The sequence below is a fragment of the Miscanthus floridulus genome, chromosome 8, assembly GCF_019320115.1.
Source record: "Miscanthus floridulus cultivar M001 chromosome 8, ASM1932011v1, whole genome shotgun sequence".
NCBI classification, from domain to species: domain Eukaryota; kingdom Viridiplantae; phylum Streptophyta; class Magnoliopsida; order Poales; family Poaceae; genus Miscanthus; species Miscanthus floridulus.
This window is the reverse complement of record NC_089587.1, coordinates 67,343,482-67,359,750: the sequence shown is the minus strand read 5'-3', so window position 1 is coordinate 67,359,750 and position 16,269 is coordinate 67,343,482. Positions and strand designations below refer to the sequence as shown.

The following is a 16,269-nucleotide window of genomic DNA, read 5'->3' as shown; positions in this document are numbered from 1 at the left end:
AACATAATGCCCAACAGAAGACATACCACCATAACTTGGGATCAGGTGGCTACCCGACTGCCATTAAGAAGTGGAACAAAATGGAAGTAGACCTTCTTGCTAAGGGTATCAGACCAGAATCACTCGAGTGGGGAGAACGTGCAAAGAATTGGTTTTTCGCTCATGGGGGAACACTAGAGCAGGAGACAGGGAAGTGCGTTTATGGCGCAAGACTGCAAGAAGCAGCAGAAAGATTGTTTTATGCTCAGAGAGCTACTGCTAGTGGTGCATTCAGGCCCAACAGAGAGAAGGATGAGCTGACATACGCCATCGAGACTATTGAACATGGTGGCTGAACTAGAGGCAAAGGAAGTGTCTCGTGGGAGCATGGATTCCCTCAGGACAGACCTTCCTATAGAAGCCGCCAGAGAAAGAAGGAAGAAGAGGCACAGCGGCTCCAGAGGTTGGAGGAAGCGGTGCGTGAAGCATAGGAGCGGAAAAAAAAACCTTGAAGCGAGAATGCAGGAGGAAATCAGAAGGTAAGTGCAAATAGCAGTGAGTGCAAGCAAGCAGGCATCAGAGCCAGGAATCAACATTAGTCAATCTGTTTAGTTGAAAAGCAGCTGTGCTTCCACGGAGATACCAAATCAAGGGGACACTGGACTGCGCTTCCCTGTGGATGACGTCACTGAACCTTGTACAACGTGTGAGCTACACATTTCGAAGGGGAATTCTACAATCAAGGTAGCTATCGATCTTGTTAATCCTATCGACCGAACCAAGACACCAAGGATTCATGGGAATATAATCCAAGAAGGATATGCTACCATCTCGGTAGATAAAGCTGAAAAAGGTTTTAGTGATTTACCTCTTGACATTCCTGGAGGTGATGGCGAGAAGACTCTAGGAGAAGCGGAGAAGACATTCATTCTATGGCGCAAGCGCTACATTATCATTTCAGGGATGTCGGCTCCACCTCCTCCTGAACTACCTCACCATAGGTACGTGCGGATGAAAACACTACATCATTAATTTGTATTGGCTTAAATAATTAACAATCTGCTCATAATAATATGTCATTCCTTTTTTTGTAGCAGATCCTCCTCCAACCTAAATCCAATTGTTCAATCGCCAGATCATCATAGTGCTCTGTACGATGACATTGTGTTGGAAGGCGAGGCTGCATCCACACCATCTCCAAGGAGGTCTCCAATGCCGCAGCCGCCACCTCCAAGGAGGTCTCCAACGCCGCTGCCAACACCTCCAAGGAGGTCTCCAACGCCTCCCTCGCCCCCGCCTACCAAGAAGCCTAGCAAGAGGCCAGCCCCTCAAACGAAGAACCAGTCTCCGCCTGCAAAGAAAGCCACCGTGAAACCAAGGGATATTCCCAAAATAATATTTGAAGAGAAGGAAGAAGGAACTGATGCATATAAAAAAGATATATCTAGATTCTATGACAAACTTAAAAAGAATCAAGAAGCAAGGAGAAACCCGGAGAAACCATACTTCTTCATAGCTCCCGATATTCTAAGAAAAAGGGTGGCTTCTTACCAGCAACAACAGCGGGAATCTCGTAAGCCGTCCAAATCAACGTTATCGGACTATGACCGCACTCTCACCAAGTCAATTGAGGCGACACAGAAAAAGAAGCGGGCAGGGAAAGGAGTTGCCCAACTCGGACAACAAGCGCACCAATCAGTCTCCCCGCTAGTTGTTGGTGATGAATATGGTTCGAATTTAGGATTAATGCATCAGGCAAACATACATCCGGATGTCGATTTGGATCACCTTGGTGAATTTATTGATGAGACTGGTCTCGACCTTTACCAGATGTTTGGTGATGGAAACATTGAGAGTGCGGCGGAGGTTGATATTTGGAAGAAAAAATTTGTACTAGGCCAGAGTCTATACAACCCTCAAGCCTTATCTGATCTGGGGACACAAATGTACATGCTAAACAATTGGTACATGCAGGCGTCTACCGGTGGAGACTTCTGCGTTGGTGTCAGAATTAGAGACGAACATTGGTTCCGTGGCGATGATGTTATGTATGTTGGCTTTGCATAATTTCATCAACTATGCCACCTGACCTCTCTGGACAAAGTTATCATTAGCTGCTATTGCCTGTAAGTAATAATTCTTTCGATCTATTATTAAACTCATCATATGTGTGTATATGCATATAAATTATCCTAACAAGTATTATATATATATGTAGATTTATAATGACAGAGCTCAGAAAGGAAGGCTGCAATGAAATTGGTTTTGTTGATCCCCATATAATATTCAAAGACTCAATTACTCCAAAGACTAATTAGAAGTCTGAGTCAGAGAGTAACCTCATGAACTTCTTAGTGAACCAACGCCACAAGAAGGATATACTCTTTCCCTATAACTTCAAGTGAGTGTTAATAATGTCGATCATCCTTAATGGCTCATATGTTGATTCTAGTTAATTAATGAGTGTTATGCGTTATATCCTATAAACACATGCAGCAATCACTGGATATTGATGGACATCGATCTGGTGAAAAGTCACTTGATAATCTATGATTCGATGAGAAAACCACAACAAGACTACCAAGATATGATAGATATTATCCAGAGATAATTTCGGGATCTCTAGCAACTATATATACACACAAACATGATGATTAACTATATCGGATGACGTGGCAAATTTTTTATTGGGCAGTGTTTGGAAAACCTTTATTGAGAAGCAACACATGGAAAAATGCAAAGCGCCACTAAATGTAATCCCTTTGAAAGTAAGTCCCCTGAATCGCATCATCTTTATTAATTAAACATATAGCTTTCACCGAATCACCAGATTGGATGACAAATCTTTTTCTCGTAAAGTGGTGTCTGAGGCAGGAACAGGGGAACAACTATTGTGGTTACTATGTTTACAAGTTTATCAAGGTGGTCTTCCAAAGAACTCCTACAGAGAGACTCAAAGTACGTTAAAAATACACTATATATTCATTTAATTATTATTATTGATTGTGTTACTATGTCTTTATATATATATATGTATATATATTAATTTATTTTCCTTTAATTCAAACCTGTAGACTCGATGGTTGGAGGAAAAGGTCATATGGCAAGACCAAATCAAAGCAATTCAAGAGTCTATAGCCGGATTTTTTAATGAGCAGGTCATCGATTCCAAGGGCGAGTTCTACTTCGACCCAACACTGCCATGGAAGCCAAGCTAGAGGATGAGAGGAAACTTGTTATATCACAACAACTGTAATGCAATCTTTTTGTAATATATGTACATGAAATAATATAATGTAAATATGCTTAAATTGTGTGATTTAATACGTTCATTGTGCTTGAACCGAAACATACTATACGCGCGTATAAATGTATAATTAGCAGCGTACAATACGACTTCGAAAACAAAAAAATGAAAAGAAAAGAAAAAAGAAAAAAAAACCTTTAGTCCCGGTTCGTATTACCAACCGGGACTAAAGGTGCCGGCCATCGTGGCATGTCAGGAGGCACCTTTAGTCCCGGTTGGTGTTACCCACCGGGTAGTCCCGGTTCCTGACCCAGGACTAAAGGACCCTCTTTAGTCCCGGATGCTTGCTCCCGGGTGGGGAACCGGGACTAGAGGGGGTTCCCCACCGGGAGTAAAGCTCGGTTCTCTACCAGTGGTGGTTAGACAGATACAACTTTGCAGGATGGAATGAAGGAACGGTGCCTTACATCCAAGGTCAATGTCTCCAAGGAGGGAGACGCCTCAAGGAAAGAAACTAGGGAAAAATAATCGTAGGACGGGGAAAAGGAAGCTCCTGATGTAATATCAATGGCCAGGTGTTTGAGGTAGAGGAATTTGGTAGGCAGCATTGGTGTGTTGACAACCTGCACAGCATATGTCAAATCTCAGATTAATCATACACAAGGTATGACTTAACCGTAATATGCATATGTGACTGACTGACTGCTCTATATATAATATGCATAAAACGCCTTATGTTCTAGAGGGGTACCTCATAGCTGGAGCTTATATGGAGAATCTCAAGATTTGGCATAATGGGCGGCAGCTCAGAACGAGCATAACAGAGAGCCTTTGGATTCAATTCTACACTTAATCTCTTGATTTGCAATGTATCTGCAAGTGAGAGTTTTACATTTCCATTGATGTGTAAACAAGAGAGATTTGTAGCTTTGCTCTCTATCACTTGCAGCCTCCATCATCCGAAAACCCTCAGGCAGCTGAACTTTTGTAGGCAAATTATCTCCCCAGAAATACTGAGGTGCAACTTCTCCAAGGCAAGAGAGTTGGAAAGAAAACACTCTAATTCATCCTCAGTAACATGTACACGATGCAAACTCAGACTAGTTAGGTTTCTCAAGGGACCAAGTTGTGCTGTCGGGCTAAAGGCACAAGAACCAAGTTCAAGATACCGAATTGAGTTACCAGTCCCATTGGATAAAACTGAGCATGGGAAATTGTACTTTATCTTAAAAATATCACATAATATAACAGTCAGTTCTTCAATCGTTGGTGTAACAACATGTTTTAGCCAACGATCGAGGAAGCAAAAGGCAATACCATCTAACTGAAGCTCCAATGTCTTCACACCAGTGCCTGAGTGGTTTCTCACAATGCGATCAATTATGTGGCAAACATTCTCTTCATGTGCCTGTTCTTTCAAGGGAACCACATCCCTATTCAAGGTGAGATTGGGACGACATCTCCGGGAACGTAGAAAGGCGTGAGACAGGTAAGCGGCACGAGCAGCATCACGCATTGGCATTAGCGAATAATGTATATGGTGCCAGATGTCCTGCATACAAGCATGTGAATAAAGTTCAATGCTAGAAGAGCCAAATGGTTACTTGAAGTGTAGAAAGAAAAAACAGTAGTATCACAGGGAGTTGTTATTAGAATATAAACACATGACTACATGAGAGATAGTTTCAGCTAAACACATGGAAAACACACATGATCATACGATGCAAAGGGTATAATTATGAATCGGGATGGAAAAATACTTAGAGTAATTGGTCACGGGAGTCCAGCACAAATAAGATAAAGATACGAAAGTATTAACATGAGTACCGTGTTAGAATATGAGTAGATAAATGGGAGAGAGCAAAGATAAACAATTTTGCTTAGTCCCGAATCTGTACATACATTTCTAATATTTATCCCCAAAAATTAATAAATTGACAAAGTCCATGCTTGAAAATGTGGTTAACATGTATTTACAGGACGAAGATGATTGCAACATATTCATGTTTTAAGAACAAGCACTATATGGCTACTTTTATATCTGGAAGAAGATTATGATGGAGGCCGGAGCTGCTATACAACTGTTCTGTCTCTCCAGCAGCTCCAGAATTTACAGCACAAAGGTGGAAGATCGTAGGTTACTAGGCGTGCATTGTAAATTTTTACAGGACACAAGGGTAGTTGTATCAAATAGCATCAATAGTCACATGCCTTATAGATAACAGAACGGAATGTGTATAGATAACCGGGAACAGTTACACATAGACAAAAGCAGAGTTGTTAATTCGGCAGGAGCCTACAGCCAAGACCAACTGCAGAACTAAATCCATTCTCAATTTATACTCCCTCAACCCGTTATAGTTTGATGTTTCTTACAGAAAAATAGAACTATTTGCAGGATAATTTGTAGGTAACAAATGATAGGAGTATTCAGCTAGCTTAGTCCTGAAAATTAGTTCAGTTAGAATACTCATGGTGATATATTGCGGTTTTCATCATCAGAATTTCATGGCACCCTACCTCAGGAAGGTCTGGAATTGAACATACTGTTATTTTGCCAGCTTGAGAATTATCATCATTTTGACAGGGCGAGCCCTTCCTAGTATTCACTGAACCAATGGATCCAGTTGCAATGCAACAACCATGGTTACAAACTTGTGATAGTCCATGCCAGGCATGAATTGAACTACAAGGTCTAAGGGATCTCGCCAGAAACCACCTCCGTTTCTTTATGCACATGTCTTGCATCTCCGATCCTTTATGCACATGCACCATCTCCCGCTCTCTGTTCCTGTTTTGGTTTTGGATTTGGACTCGATTTCACTTTGAATCCGAAAGAAATCACGACGACGTGCAGAGGGAATTGCCAGATTGGACTCTGTTCCGTCCCTGAAACTGGAAAGAGTAAAATACAATGCCCGCCCCTGAACTAGTAAACTGGGAGGCGGATATCTGTCACCGCCCCACATCTAAGCCCATCACCAGAAGAGTAGAGGCCCAGGCGTGGAACACGGGCCCGGTCCAAGAACACAAGGCTGCGAGCCCAAGTCTGAAGTAGGTCATCAATGAATCATTCTATATTACGTATTACTCTACCAACTCTGTAACCAGACCTCTCTGGCCGGCGATCTACTACTCCTGCTACTGAACTGCTATCTTCTTCATCTCTGGCATCCTAGCTGCTAACAATCTGGTATCAGAGCCATCAAGCCAGGGCGCCGGCGAACTCTGGATTCCGTGTTGGCCTCCCACGAGCACTTCACCCACCTGCAGCGAGCAAGAGGGGCAATGGATCCGGTCGTGTCCAAGGTGTTCGATGAAATGCTCAAGAGGATGGAGGACCTCGACAAGCGCTTTGTCGAACGCTGGGAGTGCCTGGAGAAGCGTTTTGAGGACGCATTCACCGCCCTTCAGGAGCGCGAGCAAACCGTCGATGGTCGCCTCGCCTCTCTAGAGGAATATGCTTCCACCCAGTACATCGCCGCTGTCGTCGCCGACAACTGGGGAGCCCACTTCGATTCGTGTCTCCGATCTGGAGCAGCGCATGGCCGATCTCGAACTTATCCGGTTGGCCGAGATCCGTGACGAGCGAGATGACAGAGTGGAGGTGCTGGAGGGAGCTGTCGGGGAGCTGCAGTCATGGCGCCCGGAGATCGATGGCCACCATGACGACATCCGCTACAAGCTCTGTTGCCTCTCCAAGTCTTCATCGACGCAGCCGCAGCAACCACCGCTGCAAGGGCGTCAGAAGCCGGCCACCGCCGCGCACCCTGGCGGATCCATGGTTGACTAGCCCGGTGGGCATTGCGTCGCATCAATTACATGGGAGCGGGGCTATGGATCGGTGACGGCCATAGCTCCAAACCCGGCCAATGGTACGTCTCATACCCCCAATTCCATTCATGTTTACTTTACTTGAATCAGCCACCTCCGCCGCCTCTCCACCCAATTTGACCCAAAATACCTACCCCTCTGTTCCTCCAGCCCAACAACGTTTCCTGCCCAATACCACCAATTACAACCCTACCTGTTGCTGATGTTGATACGCTGCTGTCCGAGCGTACCACGATGACGGAGTCTGTTCGGCAACATCTCCTCCGCGCCCAGCAGCGTATGAAGTCTCAGGTGGACAAGCGCCGCTCTGAGCGCTCCTTCGACGTCGGCGACTCTGTCTACCTCAAGCTACAGCCGTACGTTCAAGCATCGCTGGCACCAAGGGCGCACCAGAAGCTCTCGTTCCGCTACTTCGGCCCCTACAAGATGTTGTTCTGCGTCGGCTTTGTCGCCTACAAGCTTGAGTTGCCGCCGACATCCACGGTGCATCCGGTCTTCCACGTCTCTCTCTTGAAGCTGGCTCCGCGCACCAAGTACACTATCTTCTGTGCTCTTCCCGACCTCGAGGACGACCTACAGATTCCAGAGGAGATCCTGCAGCGCTGCGTCCACCACCATGGCATCAGCAACGTTCCCTAGGTCTTCGTCAAGTGGTCCGGCCTCGACGCGTCGCTCGCCACCTAGGAGGATGAAGAAGCTCTACGACAGCGGTTCCTAGCTACTCCAGCATGGGGACATGCCGAGACCCAAGGAGGGGGGAGTGTCACCGCCCCACATCTAAGCCCATCACCAGAAGAGCAGAGGCCTAGGCATGGAACACGGGCCTGGTCCAAGAACACAAGGCTAGCCATCCCCGAGTGGGCCTGCGTTCGCTGTGAGCCCAAGTCGTGAAGTAGATAAGCAGAGTGAGAGAGAGGAGGAATCAATGAATCATTCTGTATTACGTATTACTCTACCAACTCTGTAACTGGACCTCTCTAGCCGGCAATCTACTACTCCTGCTATCGAACTGTTATCTTCTTCGTCTCCGACAGTCTAGCTGCTAACAATATCATCTGGATAACTTATTTTATTTTATTTTTATTAAAACATCTCAAGCAGTCCCAACTCCCTCGCCCCCCTCTACATCTCACTTTTCTTGCAAATCCAATGTGGGGCTTCCCTCATCCTCGCGTGGGACGTTGATTTCACCGCCGCCACCATCGGCCCCTCCCTCCCTGCCCCTCTACCTTTCTCTGCCAATACTAGATATATGAATGTGTGTATTCAGCTCTTCATCAACGAATCCAACTGGGATCCAAATCCAACTCAACCAGAGGAAATTGGACTCTTCATCATCAGGTCAGGTCCAGGCCACGGACAGTTCAGCACTTACCTAAACGGGAGGCGTTTTCTCGGCGAGATCCCTCAGGAGGGGATATACTGTCATTTTATTTGAGGGTTTTACCTATGTGCCATTAAAAAAAATTTATAATTACCTACAAGCCATTAAAAAGTTCAAGCTCTCACAGGTGCCACTGGTCCGAACTTATTTGTCCTCCACGCCATTTCATCCCCTTGGGCTACTAACGGTGTCAAACTGGTGGATGAAACGACCATTTTGCCCTCAATTCAATTGAATTTCTAGTTTTGTTCAGTTTCCTCCTATGTCACTCGCTCGTCCTGCAACACTAGCCTCTTGTGCTCTAGCCGCTCGACGTCAACGAACTCCACCTCGTTAGGGGCCTCCATGTCCCTGCGTTATCTTGCGAGATGAACGTTGTTTTGGCGATGACAGGAGGATGTCGACGAGGAGCACGACCACCCCAACAATGTCCACCACCCTCTCCACCAACTATAGCAGCAGTGGGTGCCGCCAAGGAACCCGCAGTGGTGTCGTTGATGGCCTCGGCGATGGTCCTCGCGACATCGGCCTCTGCGGGCACGCCGCTGAAAGGTCCTTGTTTGGTTTTGGTAATTAAGTGACAACTTAGGTGGACTAATTATGTTTATATAAGATACACAGGTGATTAGTCCACAGGTACATGTGTGTGAGCAACATATGCCATGGAGGTGAAAATGGCTTGGAGATGTTGCAAAGCTCACACATGTGATGATGAAGGAGCTTATTGCACATGAGACATGACATTGAGTCATGTGATCAAGGTGGAGAAGATCAAGACAAGACTTGGCTTGATGGACCGGTTGCAAGCATGAAAATGGAATGCCTATTTTCTATTGCGCCGGATGCAAATTCTTGTGGTTGGCACATTGGAGCAAGAGTGAAGAAGTTAGAAGTGAAAACGAGTTGATCGCGAAGACGCTGGCGTCGGTCAACTGACCAGATGCTGGGTCTGAAAGCACCAGACCCTGGCAGCGTGCGTCCAGTCAAACTGACGGGTCTGCACAGTACCGAGGGTATTACATCGGACGCTGGTCTGTGTCTGGTCAAGGTGGACCGGACACGTCCGGTCGAAGATATACGCCTCGGGGAGCTTACTGGAAACGACCGGACGCTGAGGTCCAGCGTCCGGTCAGTTGAAGCTGCTACGTCCGGTCAGGTCAAGTGACCGTTGGAATCGGGACATGTGGCCGTCTGTGGGCGACCGGACGCTGAGGTCCAGCGTTCGGTCAACACGACTGGAGTGTCCTGTCAGCCCGACTTTTGCCCAGTGAAGGGGTAATGGCTAGTTTAGCCCTTGGGGCTATAAATAGAAGTGGCTCTCAGCCATGGCAGGAGTTGAGCACCTTGGGGGACTTTGTGTCCATGCTTGAGAGTGCTTGGGAGCCCTCCATCTCACACATACTTGATAGTGATCATCCGATTGTGTGAGTGAGCGATTCTAGTGCGATTGCATCGTGAGGTTGCATCGAGTGGCACTAGGTGATCGAGTTGCAAGCCGGTGGTGCTTGTTACTCTTGGAGGTTGCCACCTCCTAGACGGCTTGGTGGTGGTCTCCATCGAAGCGCGCAAGAAGCTTGTGCGGCGCTACGGAGAAGTGCTTGTGAGGGGCATTGTGCTCGCCCCGCGGGAGCCGTGAAGAGCAACTCTAGTAAAGCATGTCATTGAGCTACCCTCACTTCTGGGGTAGGTTCTTGCGGCGCCCGACGTGCGGGCTTAGCGGGTGATGCTAATTAGCCGCCAAACCACCAAGTGAGCGGTCGACACAACGGGGACTAGCGTGTTGGCAAACACGTGAACCTCGGGAGAAAAATCATCGTGTCAACCTTATTCTTCCGGTTGGTTTGCATCCCCGTTACACAAGCTTGCAATTACTTTTATACATATTAAGCTTGTGTAGTTGCTCTTGTAATTAGATAGCTTGTGTAGTTGCTCTTGTAATTAGATAGCTTGTGTAGCTTGCTAATTACCTTCTTGCTTGTGTAGTATAGAAGTAGCTCCCTTGCGTGGCTAATTTGGTTTTAGTAACCTTGTTAGTCACATTGCTTAGTTTGTGTAGCTAAGTTTTTGTGCTCTCTAATTAGACATTGGTTGCCTTGTTATTGAGCATTGCTAGTGAGCTTAGTTAGCTTTGTGCTTTTGCTTACTAGCATGTGTAGGACCTCCCTTGTTGCTTAAAGTACTAGTGGCATAGGTTTGCGTAACATTGCTCCTAGAATTGGTTAGATGAGCTCTAGCTAGCCCGGCACCTTTGTTGCTTGATTAGTATCTTTGGATGGTTCTAGAGAACATAGATAGAGGGGTGTAGTCTTGGCTAGACCGATAGTTATAATTCTGCACTTGTTTCGGTTAGCCGACACGATTAGTTTCAAAAAGGACCATTCACCCCCCTCTAGTCCGCCATCTCGACCCTTCAGCCGCACGCGCACCTGTCTGGCACCCTCGTGCGCCACGGCAGCGGCGAGCTACTCGAGCCCCCTCCCTCCTACGTCTACGCGCACGGGTGAGGCCAGCTTGGTGGCATCGCGCCTACGGCGCAGAGCTCCACGAGTGCTGTCGAGGCATGACCAGCGCCGCGAGGAACGTGCCAAAAGGCTCGCTGGATCAGTACATTTTCGAGGACGGCCAAGGCAGGCGGCGGCTGGCGTTGTCGTGGGCGTAGCGCAGGACCATCGTCGGGGACGTGGCTAGGGGCCTCGAGTACCTGCACTATGGCGTCAAGCTAGGGATCTACTACCAGGACATGATCAAGGCCACGAACATCCTCCTAGACGCGGACATGCGTGTGTGCATGGCGGACTTAGGCCACGCCCGGTAGAGCCGCGAGGGCCAGTCGCACCTCACGACGCACGTCGCCGGCACGCATGGCTACCTCTCACCGGAGTACGCACTCTACGGGAAGCTCACCGAGAAGAGCGACGTGTACAGCTTCAGTGTGCTGGTGCTCAAGGTGATGAGCGGTCGCCGCACGCTCGACCTGTCCGACCCATCCAGGGTCATGCTGATCACCGACTGGGTGTGGACGCATCACGCATGCGAAGGCTGGCCGTCTAGGGATGTCCTCACCTAGGCGCTATGGAAGGAGCCGAGCACCAGCATGGCGCCAGGAGAGGTACATGCATGTCAGGATCCTGTGTGCCCACATCAAGGTGGCACTAAGGATCCTGAGTGATGACATGATTCGACGGGGAGAATAACATAACAATGGAGGAAAAGCAAGAAGATTTGCTTGGCACACAATGAATGATCTCTCGTCGCTGACTGACCTTCTTCCATAGCCGTGCTCTTCTGAGCTGCCTCTCTGTTCTGCGCGAGTCATTTCTGAATCTAGGCAAAGCAGAGTGAGGGCCAAAATCAGCGGACGAGGAATTCTTGTGCCTACGGATAATTCAGCTGAGTCATCTTCAGTCGGATTGTCACACCTTGTCCCTTGGCCTGGCGTCGTGGTCGTGGCCGAAGCTATCCGACGATGACAACGCTTCTTCCACCGAACGTCCCGCTGTGCTTGCAACTACAACCAAGGCACTCGGGGGAGGGCGGTGGCACTGGCGGGCTTGGGCTAAAGCAGTACGGGTTCAAGTCGAAGGCATCGCATGACAGCTCCGTCAGCGGGAGCAGCCGGCTTCCTGCGCCAGCGCGGCCACACTGACAGAGTCGAGCAGCGTGGGCGCTGTAGCAGCCGGTTTTAACAACAAAACTAAATACACACCATATGTGAATCTAGGAAGTCAAATCTCACATATAGCTAAAAATAAAGGTAATATCAATAGACAATGCTCAATATATAACGTACTTAGTATAGAGAATATAACCTTAGATAGCAAACAGCGGAAGGACAACTCCGATCTTCGAGTGAAGACTCCAAATCCATAGTGACAACTGACTGGTTGATCACAAGCTTAATTTCTCCAAACTCTAGCAATCTGGTACCCATCCGGGATTTTTATCCAAATAATTGAAAAAAATAAAGCAAGCGTAAGTACATATCGTATTCAACAAATATAACATGGGGTTCATAAGACTCAAAAGGCTGACACTGGTTTAACTGTGATTAGCTTTTAATGGTCACTATTTTAGCAAATGAGTAGCAACAAGTTCATCACAAGCCCATATAAACACATGATTAAGTAAATATGAATAATGAATAGCATAAACAGTAATGATTAGTGAGCATTTTTATCATTAGTATCATCTGTGTTCATCATCTATTCCGTAAATATTCCAAGGCCGCTCGTGACCATGAGCACGACTGATATACCCGTTTTATACTCTGCAGAGGTTGTACACTTTCACTGTAAGTCGTGATTTATCCTTTCGTCCGAGGTCACGAGCCTCTTGACCCACTACTAAGGAAGGTCGGTAGGGTTCACTATGAAGCCTTTCAAAGGTTCATCTAACAAGTTAGGGCCATTAGATTCACTCGACAAACAGATATAAAGCCCCCCTTCTCGATGGCACAATGACGCATAGCCTATACTCAAGGGGACAGAGACCGCACTATACTTGATTCATCAAGCCATTCTTATGCCAATAAAGGTAACCACTAACAAGCTAGAAAATATCCTTATACTGAGCTAAAACCAGAGCCATATAACCCTCACAGCTATACTGTAAGTCCCGGATGATCACTTATAGGTAAATCCTTAGGGAGAGGAATCTAAAGCACCATAAAATAGCCCAATGCTCTAGCCCCCTTGTTTCCATGTTGCTAAAAAGCATCTTTTAATGTTTACTGCTTATTACATTAGTCAAGTTACAAGATCATGGTTATAGTTGAGCACTAGCATCATACTACCCAATGCAATAACCCAAAGGTATCAAGGTACAAGGCAACAAAGTGCTAGGAAATCCTTAGTGGCAGTCAAGGTAGACACATGCAGTATGAATTAAATGATTAAAGGTGTATAAAACAACAAGAAAGATCTCATGATATACTTGTCTTAAAACATCGATCCTTTGATAAGCTTTAATCTTCAACGTTCTTCTTCTTCTTCTTCTTCTTCTTGATCACCACGTATATCTCATCGACTGGACGTAATCATAAAGCACCACACAAGCATCCATACAATCATACATGAAGCAAACAATAGAACTAAATCAGAACAGTACACCAAACATAAAATCAAGAGGAAAAGTTTGTAAAACGAATCTACGTCTCGCTACGAACACACAGACGCGAAAAGCACGCTAATCGGAGCTACGGTGAAAAAGATACATCTACCGAAAGATTTGCTCATAGGAGAAAATATAAAACTGTTAGCTTCGTGTGTTTTAATTATATAAAACATATATAAGATATTTTATAGATAATACAATTTAAGTCAAATTTAAATTCGAATTATAAAACTAAAGTAAAACAAATCATATTTTATCTATAAAATCCTGTTGCATAATTATTATTTAAATTAGAGTTTAAACCATGAAATTCTAGAAATAGTGATAGGGTAACCACTGTTACTAACGCGTAGATCTCGTCGCTATAAATCTATCATAACTTGAATGGGCTAAAACAGAGTTAAAACGTAGAAGATATGAATTAAACAAGATTTTCTTTATTAAAATAATAGATTAAATCTAACCTCAAATTTTAAAAGTTGAAAACATACTTAACAGTGGTATGAACATATAGATTATGAAATTACGAACCTAACGCAAGTTGAACGGGTCAAATCGGAGTTAAAACGGAGAAGTTATGGCTAAAACAAAATCAGCGACAAATCTGTAATTAACTGAAAACGTATTTTTGAATTCAACCGATTAAAATACACTTTTAAAAGAAGAAGACATATTCTATCTAATATGTAATGGACTGTGGGTTAAGCCTCAGATACTTATAAGGGTGTTTTTGAAAAACTCACAGCGAAGGGGTATGAGGAGATCTGGACCGTTAGATTAGAGAGGAACGGCTCAGATTGGATCGACAGGAGGGAAGAGAGAGAGCTGGCCGCCGGCGTTGACAGGGACGGCGGCGGCGCCATGGACGGCAAAGGAAGCTCGGCGGCAGAACTCAAAAACGGCCTACGGTGCCCGATTTTCGACGGGGAAGACACAGGAGGAGAGAGGAGGTCGAGGTGAACTCACCTAGCTGCTTTCCACGGAGGAGAGCGGTCTGTGGTGGCGCGGAGAGGACAGCAGCGCGTGGCTTGGCGGCGCTAGGTGGCGATGAGGTTTGAGCGGGATAGGGAGGCGACGGGTATGGGCTCGCTATTTAAGAGGTTGGCGCAGCTTGGGGCGCACGGCATCGGCGGAGGACGGGGTGCGTGGGACTCTCGGGCTATGGCGGCGGTGGAGTCCGACGGAGCTACGTGATGGAGAAGAAAGGCCTGACAAGGATGGTCCACCGGTCAGTCAGCACAGAGGAAGAGGAGAACACACGGCAAAGCTGGGCCGTACTAAAACAAAGAAACGCAGGCGCAAGTGGGCCGGTGCAGGGAAAACGGGCCAACACGGAGAGCAAAAGGAGCTGGGGAGCGGCGGGCGATGTTGGGCCGGTGTGCTGGCGTGGGCCGAAGCGAAGGAGCGGCGCGGGAAAAGAGGGTTGGGCCGCTGGCCTTGCTGACTGTGCAGGAAGGGAAGAGGAGAGAGGAATGGGCCGCTCAGCTTCGAGGCCCGGCTGGGCCAAGAGAGAAAAGGAGAATGAAGTTTTCTTTTTTCAAATATCTTTCTATTTTCCTTTCTTAATTCAAACCAAATTTTAAATCTTGAACCAAATCGAATTCCGATGTAGTTTCAAGTATACTTTTCAACTCAAATAAAAGTGAGAAATTTTGATAAGTTTTCAAAAATAAAATTTTACAACTTTTTAAGTTCTTTTATTTTCAAAATCTCATTTTCTTTCTTTTCTTTTACTTCAAAGGCATTTTTTATTTTATTTGCCAAAAGCAAATTTTAAACCATTTTAAATTTTCAATCAAAACCACTCAACCAAATAAATCCAATGCATCAGCATGGTTGCACACCCATGTTGCTACTCCTTATAATAAATTTTAAATTAATAATTTTTTTATTTTTCCTATGTTTTCATGAGCACAAAATTCCAAATTAAATCATTTTAGCTCTATTTCCAAAAATTCAAATTTTGGGGTGTTACAGGCGCGGGCGCGGGCGGAGGCTGCGGCGCCGTCGGAGAGAGTAGGGAGCGGCAGCGGGTCAGCGTCGGGGCAGGTCCGCGGCGTGAGGGCGTGCGCGGAGGCGGCGTCGAGTGCGTCCAGGTCGGGCAACGAGTGGAGACAGGTGTATTTTGGACATATTCGCTAACTGGGCCCACATGTCAGGGCTGGCAAACGGTGAAAAACGAATGGAAGGTCGACGGAATGGCGTGATGGACAAAAGATTTCAGAGCAGTGGCATCTATGAGAACTCAAAATTTTTAATGGTTTGTAAGTAATTACAAACTTTTATAATGGCATACAGGTAAAAGCCTCGTTTTATTTAGGTTGATATATACAAACAGTGGCGCGTGTTCATGATCAGTGGGTTTAATTAGCAGATCCGGTTGCCTTTTATGAAATCATTCTTGCCTTTTCTGTCTGATTTGATCCATGGTTGTTGCGTTGCAGCAGTCGGATCCACTGCCTCAGCGACTGCTGGAAACCGCTCGCCCTGCCAACAAGAAGATGATTCCGATTCCCAAGCAGGAAAAACAACAGGGTCTTCAATTCCAGACCTTCCTGAGGTATGGCGCTAACCAAGAGATTCTGAATTTCTGATGACTGAGGGCGGCAATATTATCACCATGACTACACTTAACTGAACTACTTGTCACGAATCCAAACTAGCCTGAAAATAGTTCTATTTTGCTGTAAGATAAGAAACGTCGAGTAATAAC

At 46.1% G+C, this 16,269-nt stretch overlaps 1 protein-coding gene and 1 pseudogene across 1 annotated transcript; one reads left to right on the top strand and one right to left on the bottom strand.

Annotated features, from left to right (window-relative positions):
- Positions 1-3,645: 3,645 nt before the first annotated feature.
- LOC136469285 (uncharacterized) lies at positions 3,646-6,001 on the bottom strand (annotated as a pseudogene).
- A 1,293-nt stretch (positions 6,002-7,294) lies between these two features.
- Positions 7,295-7,699, top strand: LOC136469284 (uncharacterized). The gene has a single exon (XM_066467535.1). It carries the CDS (start codon positions 7,295-7,297, stop codon positions 7,697-7,699), a length of 405 nt encoding a protein of 134 aa, XP_066323632.1.
- Positions 7,700-16,269: the final 8,570 nt, after the last annotated feature.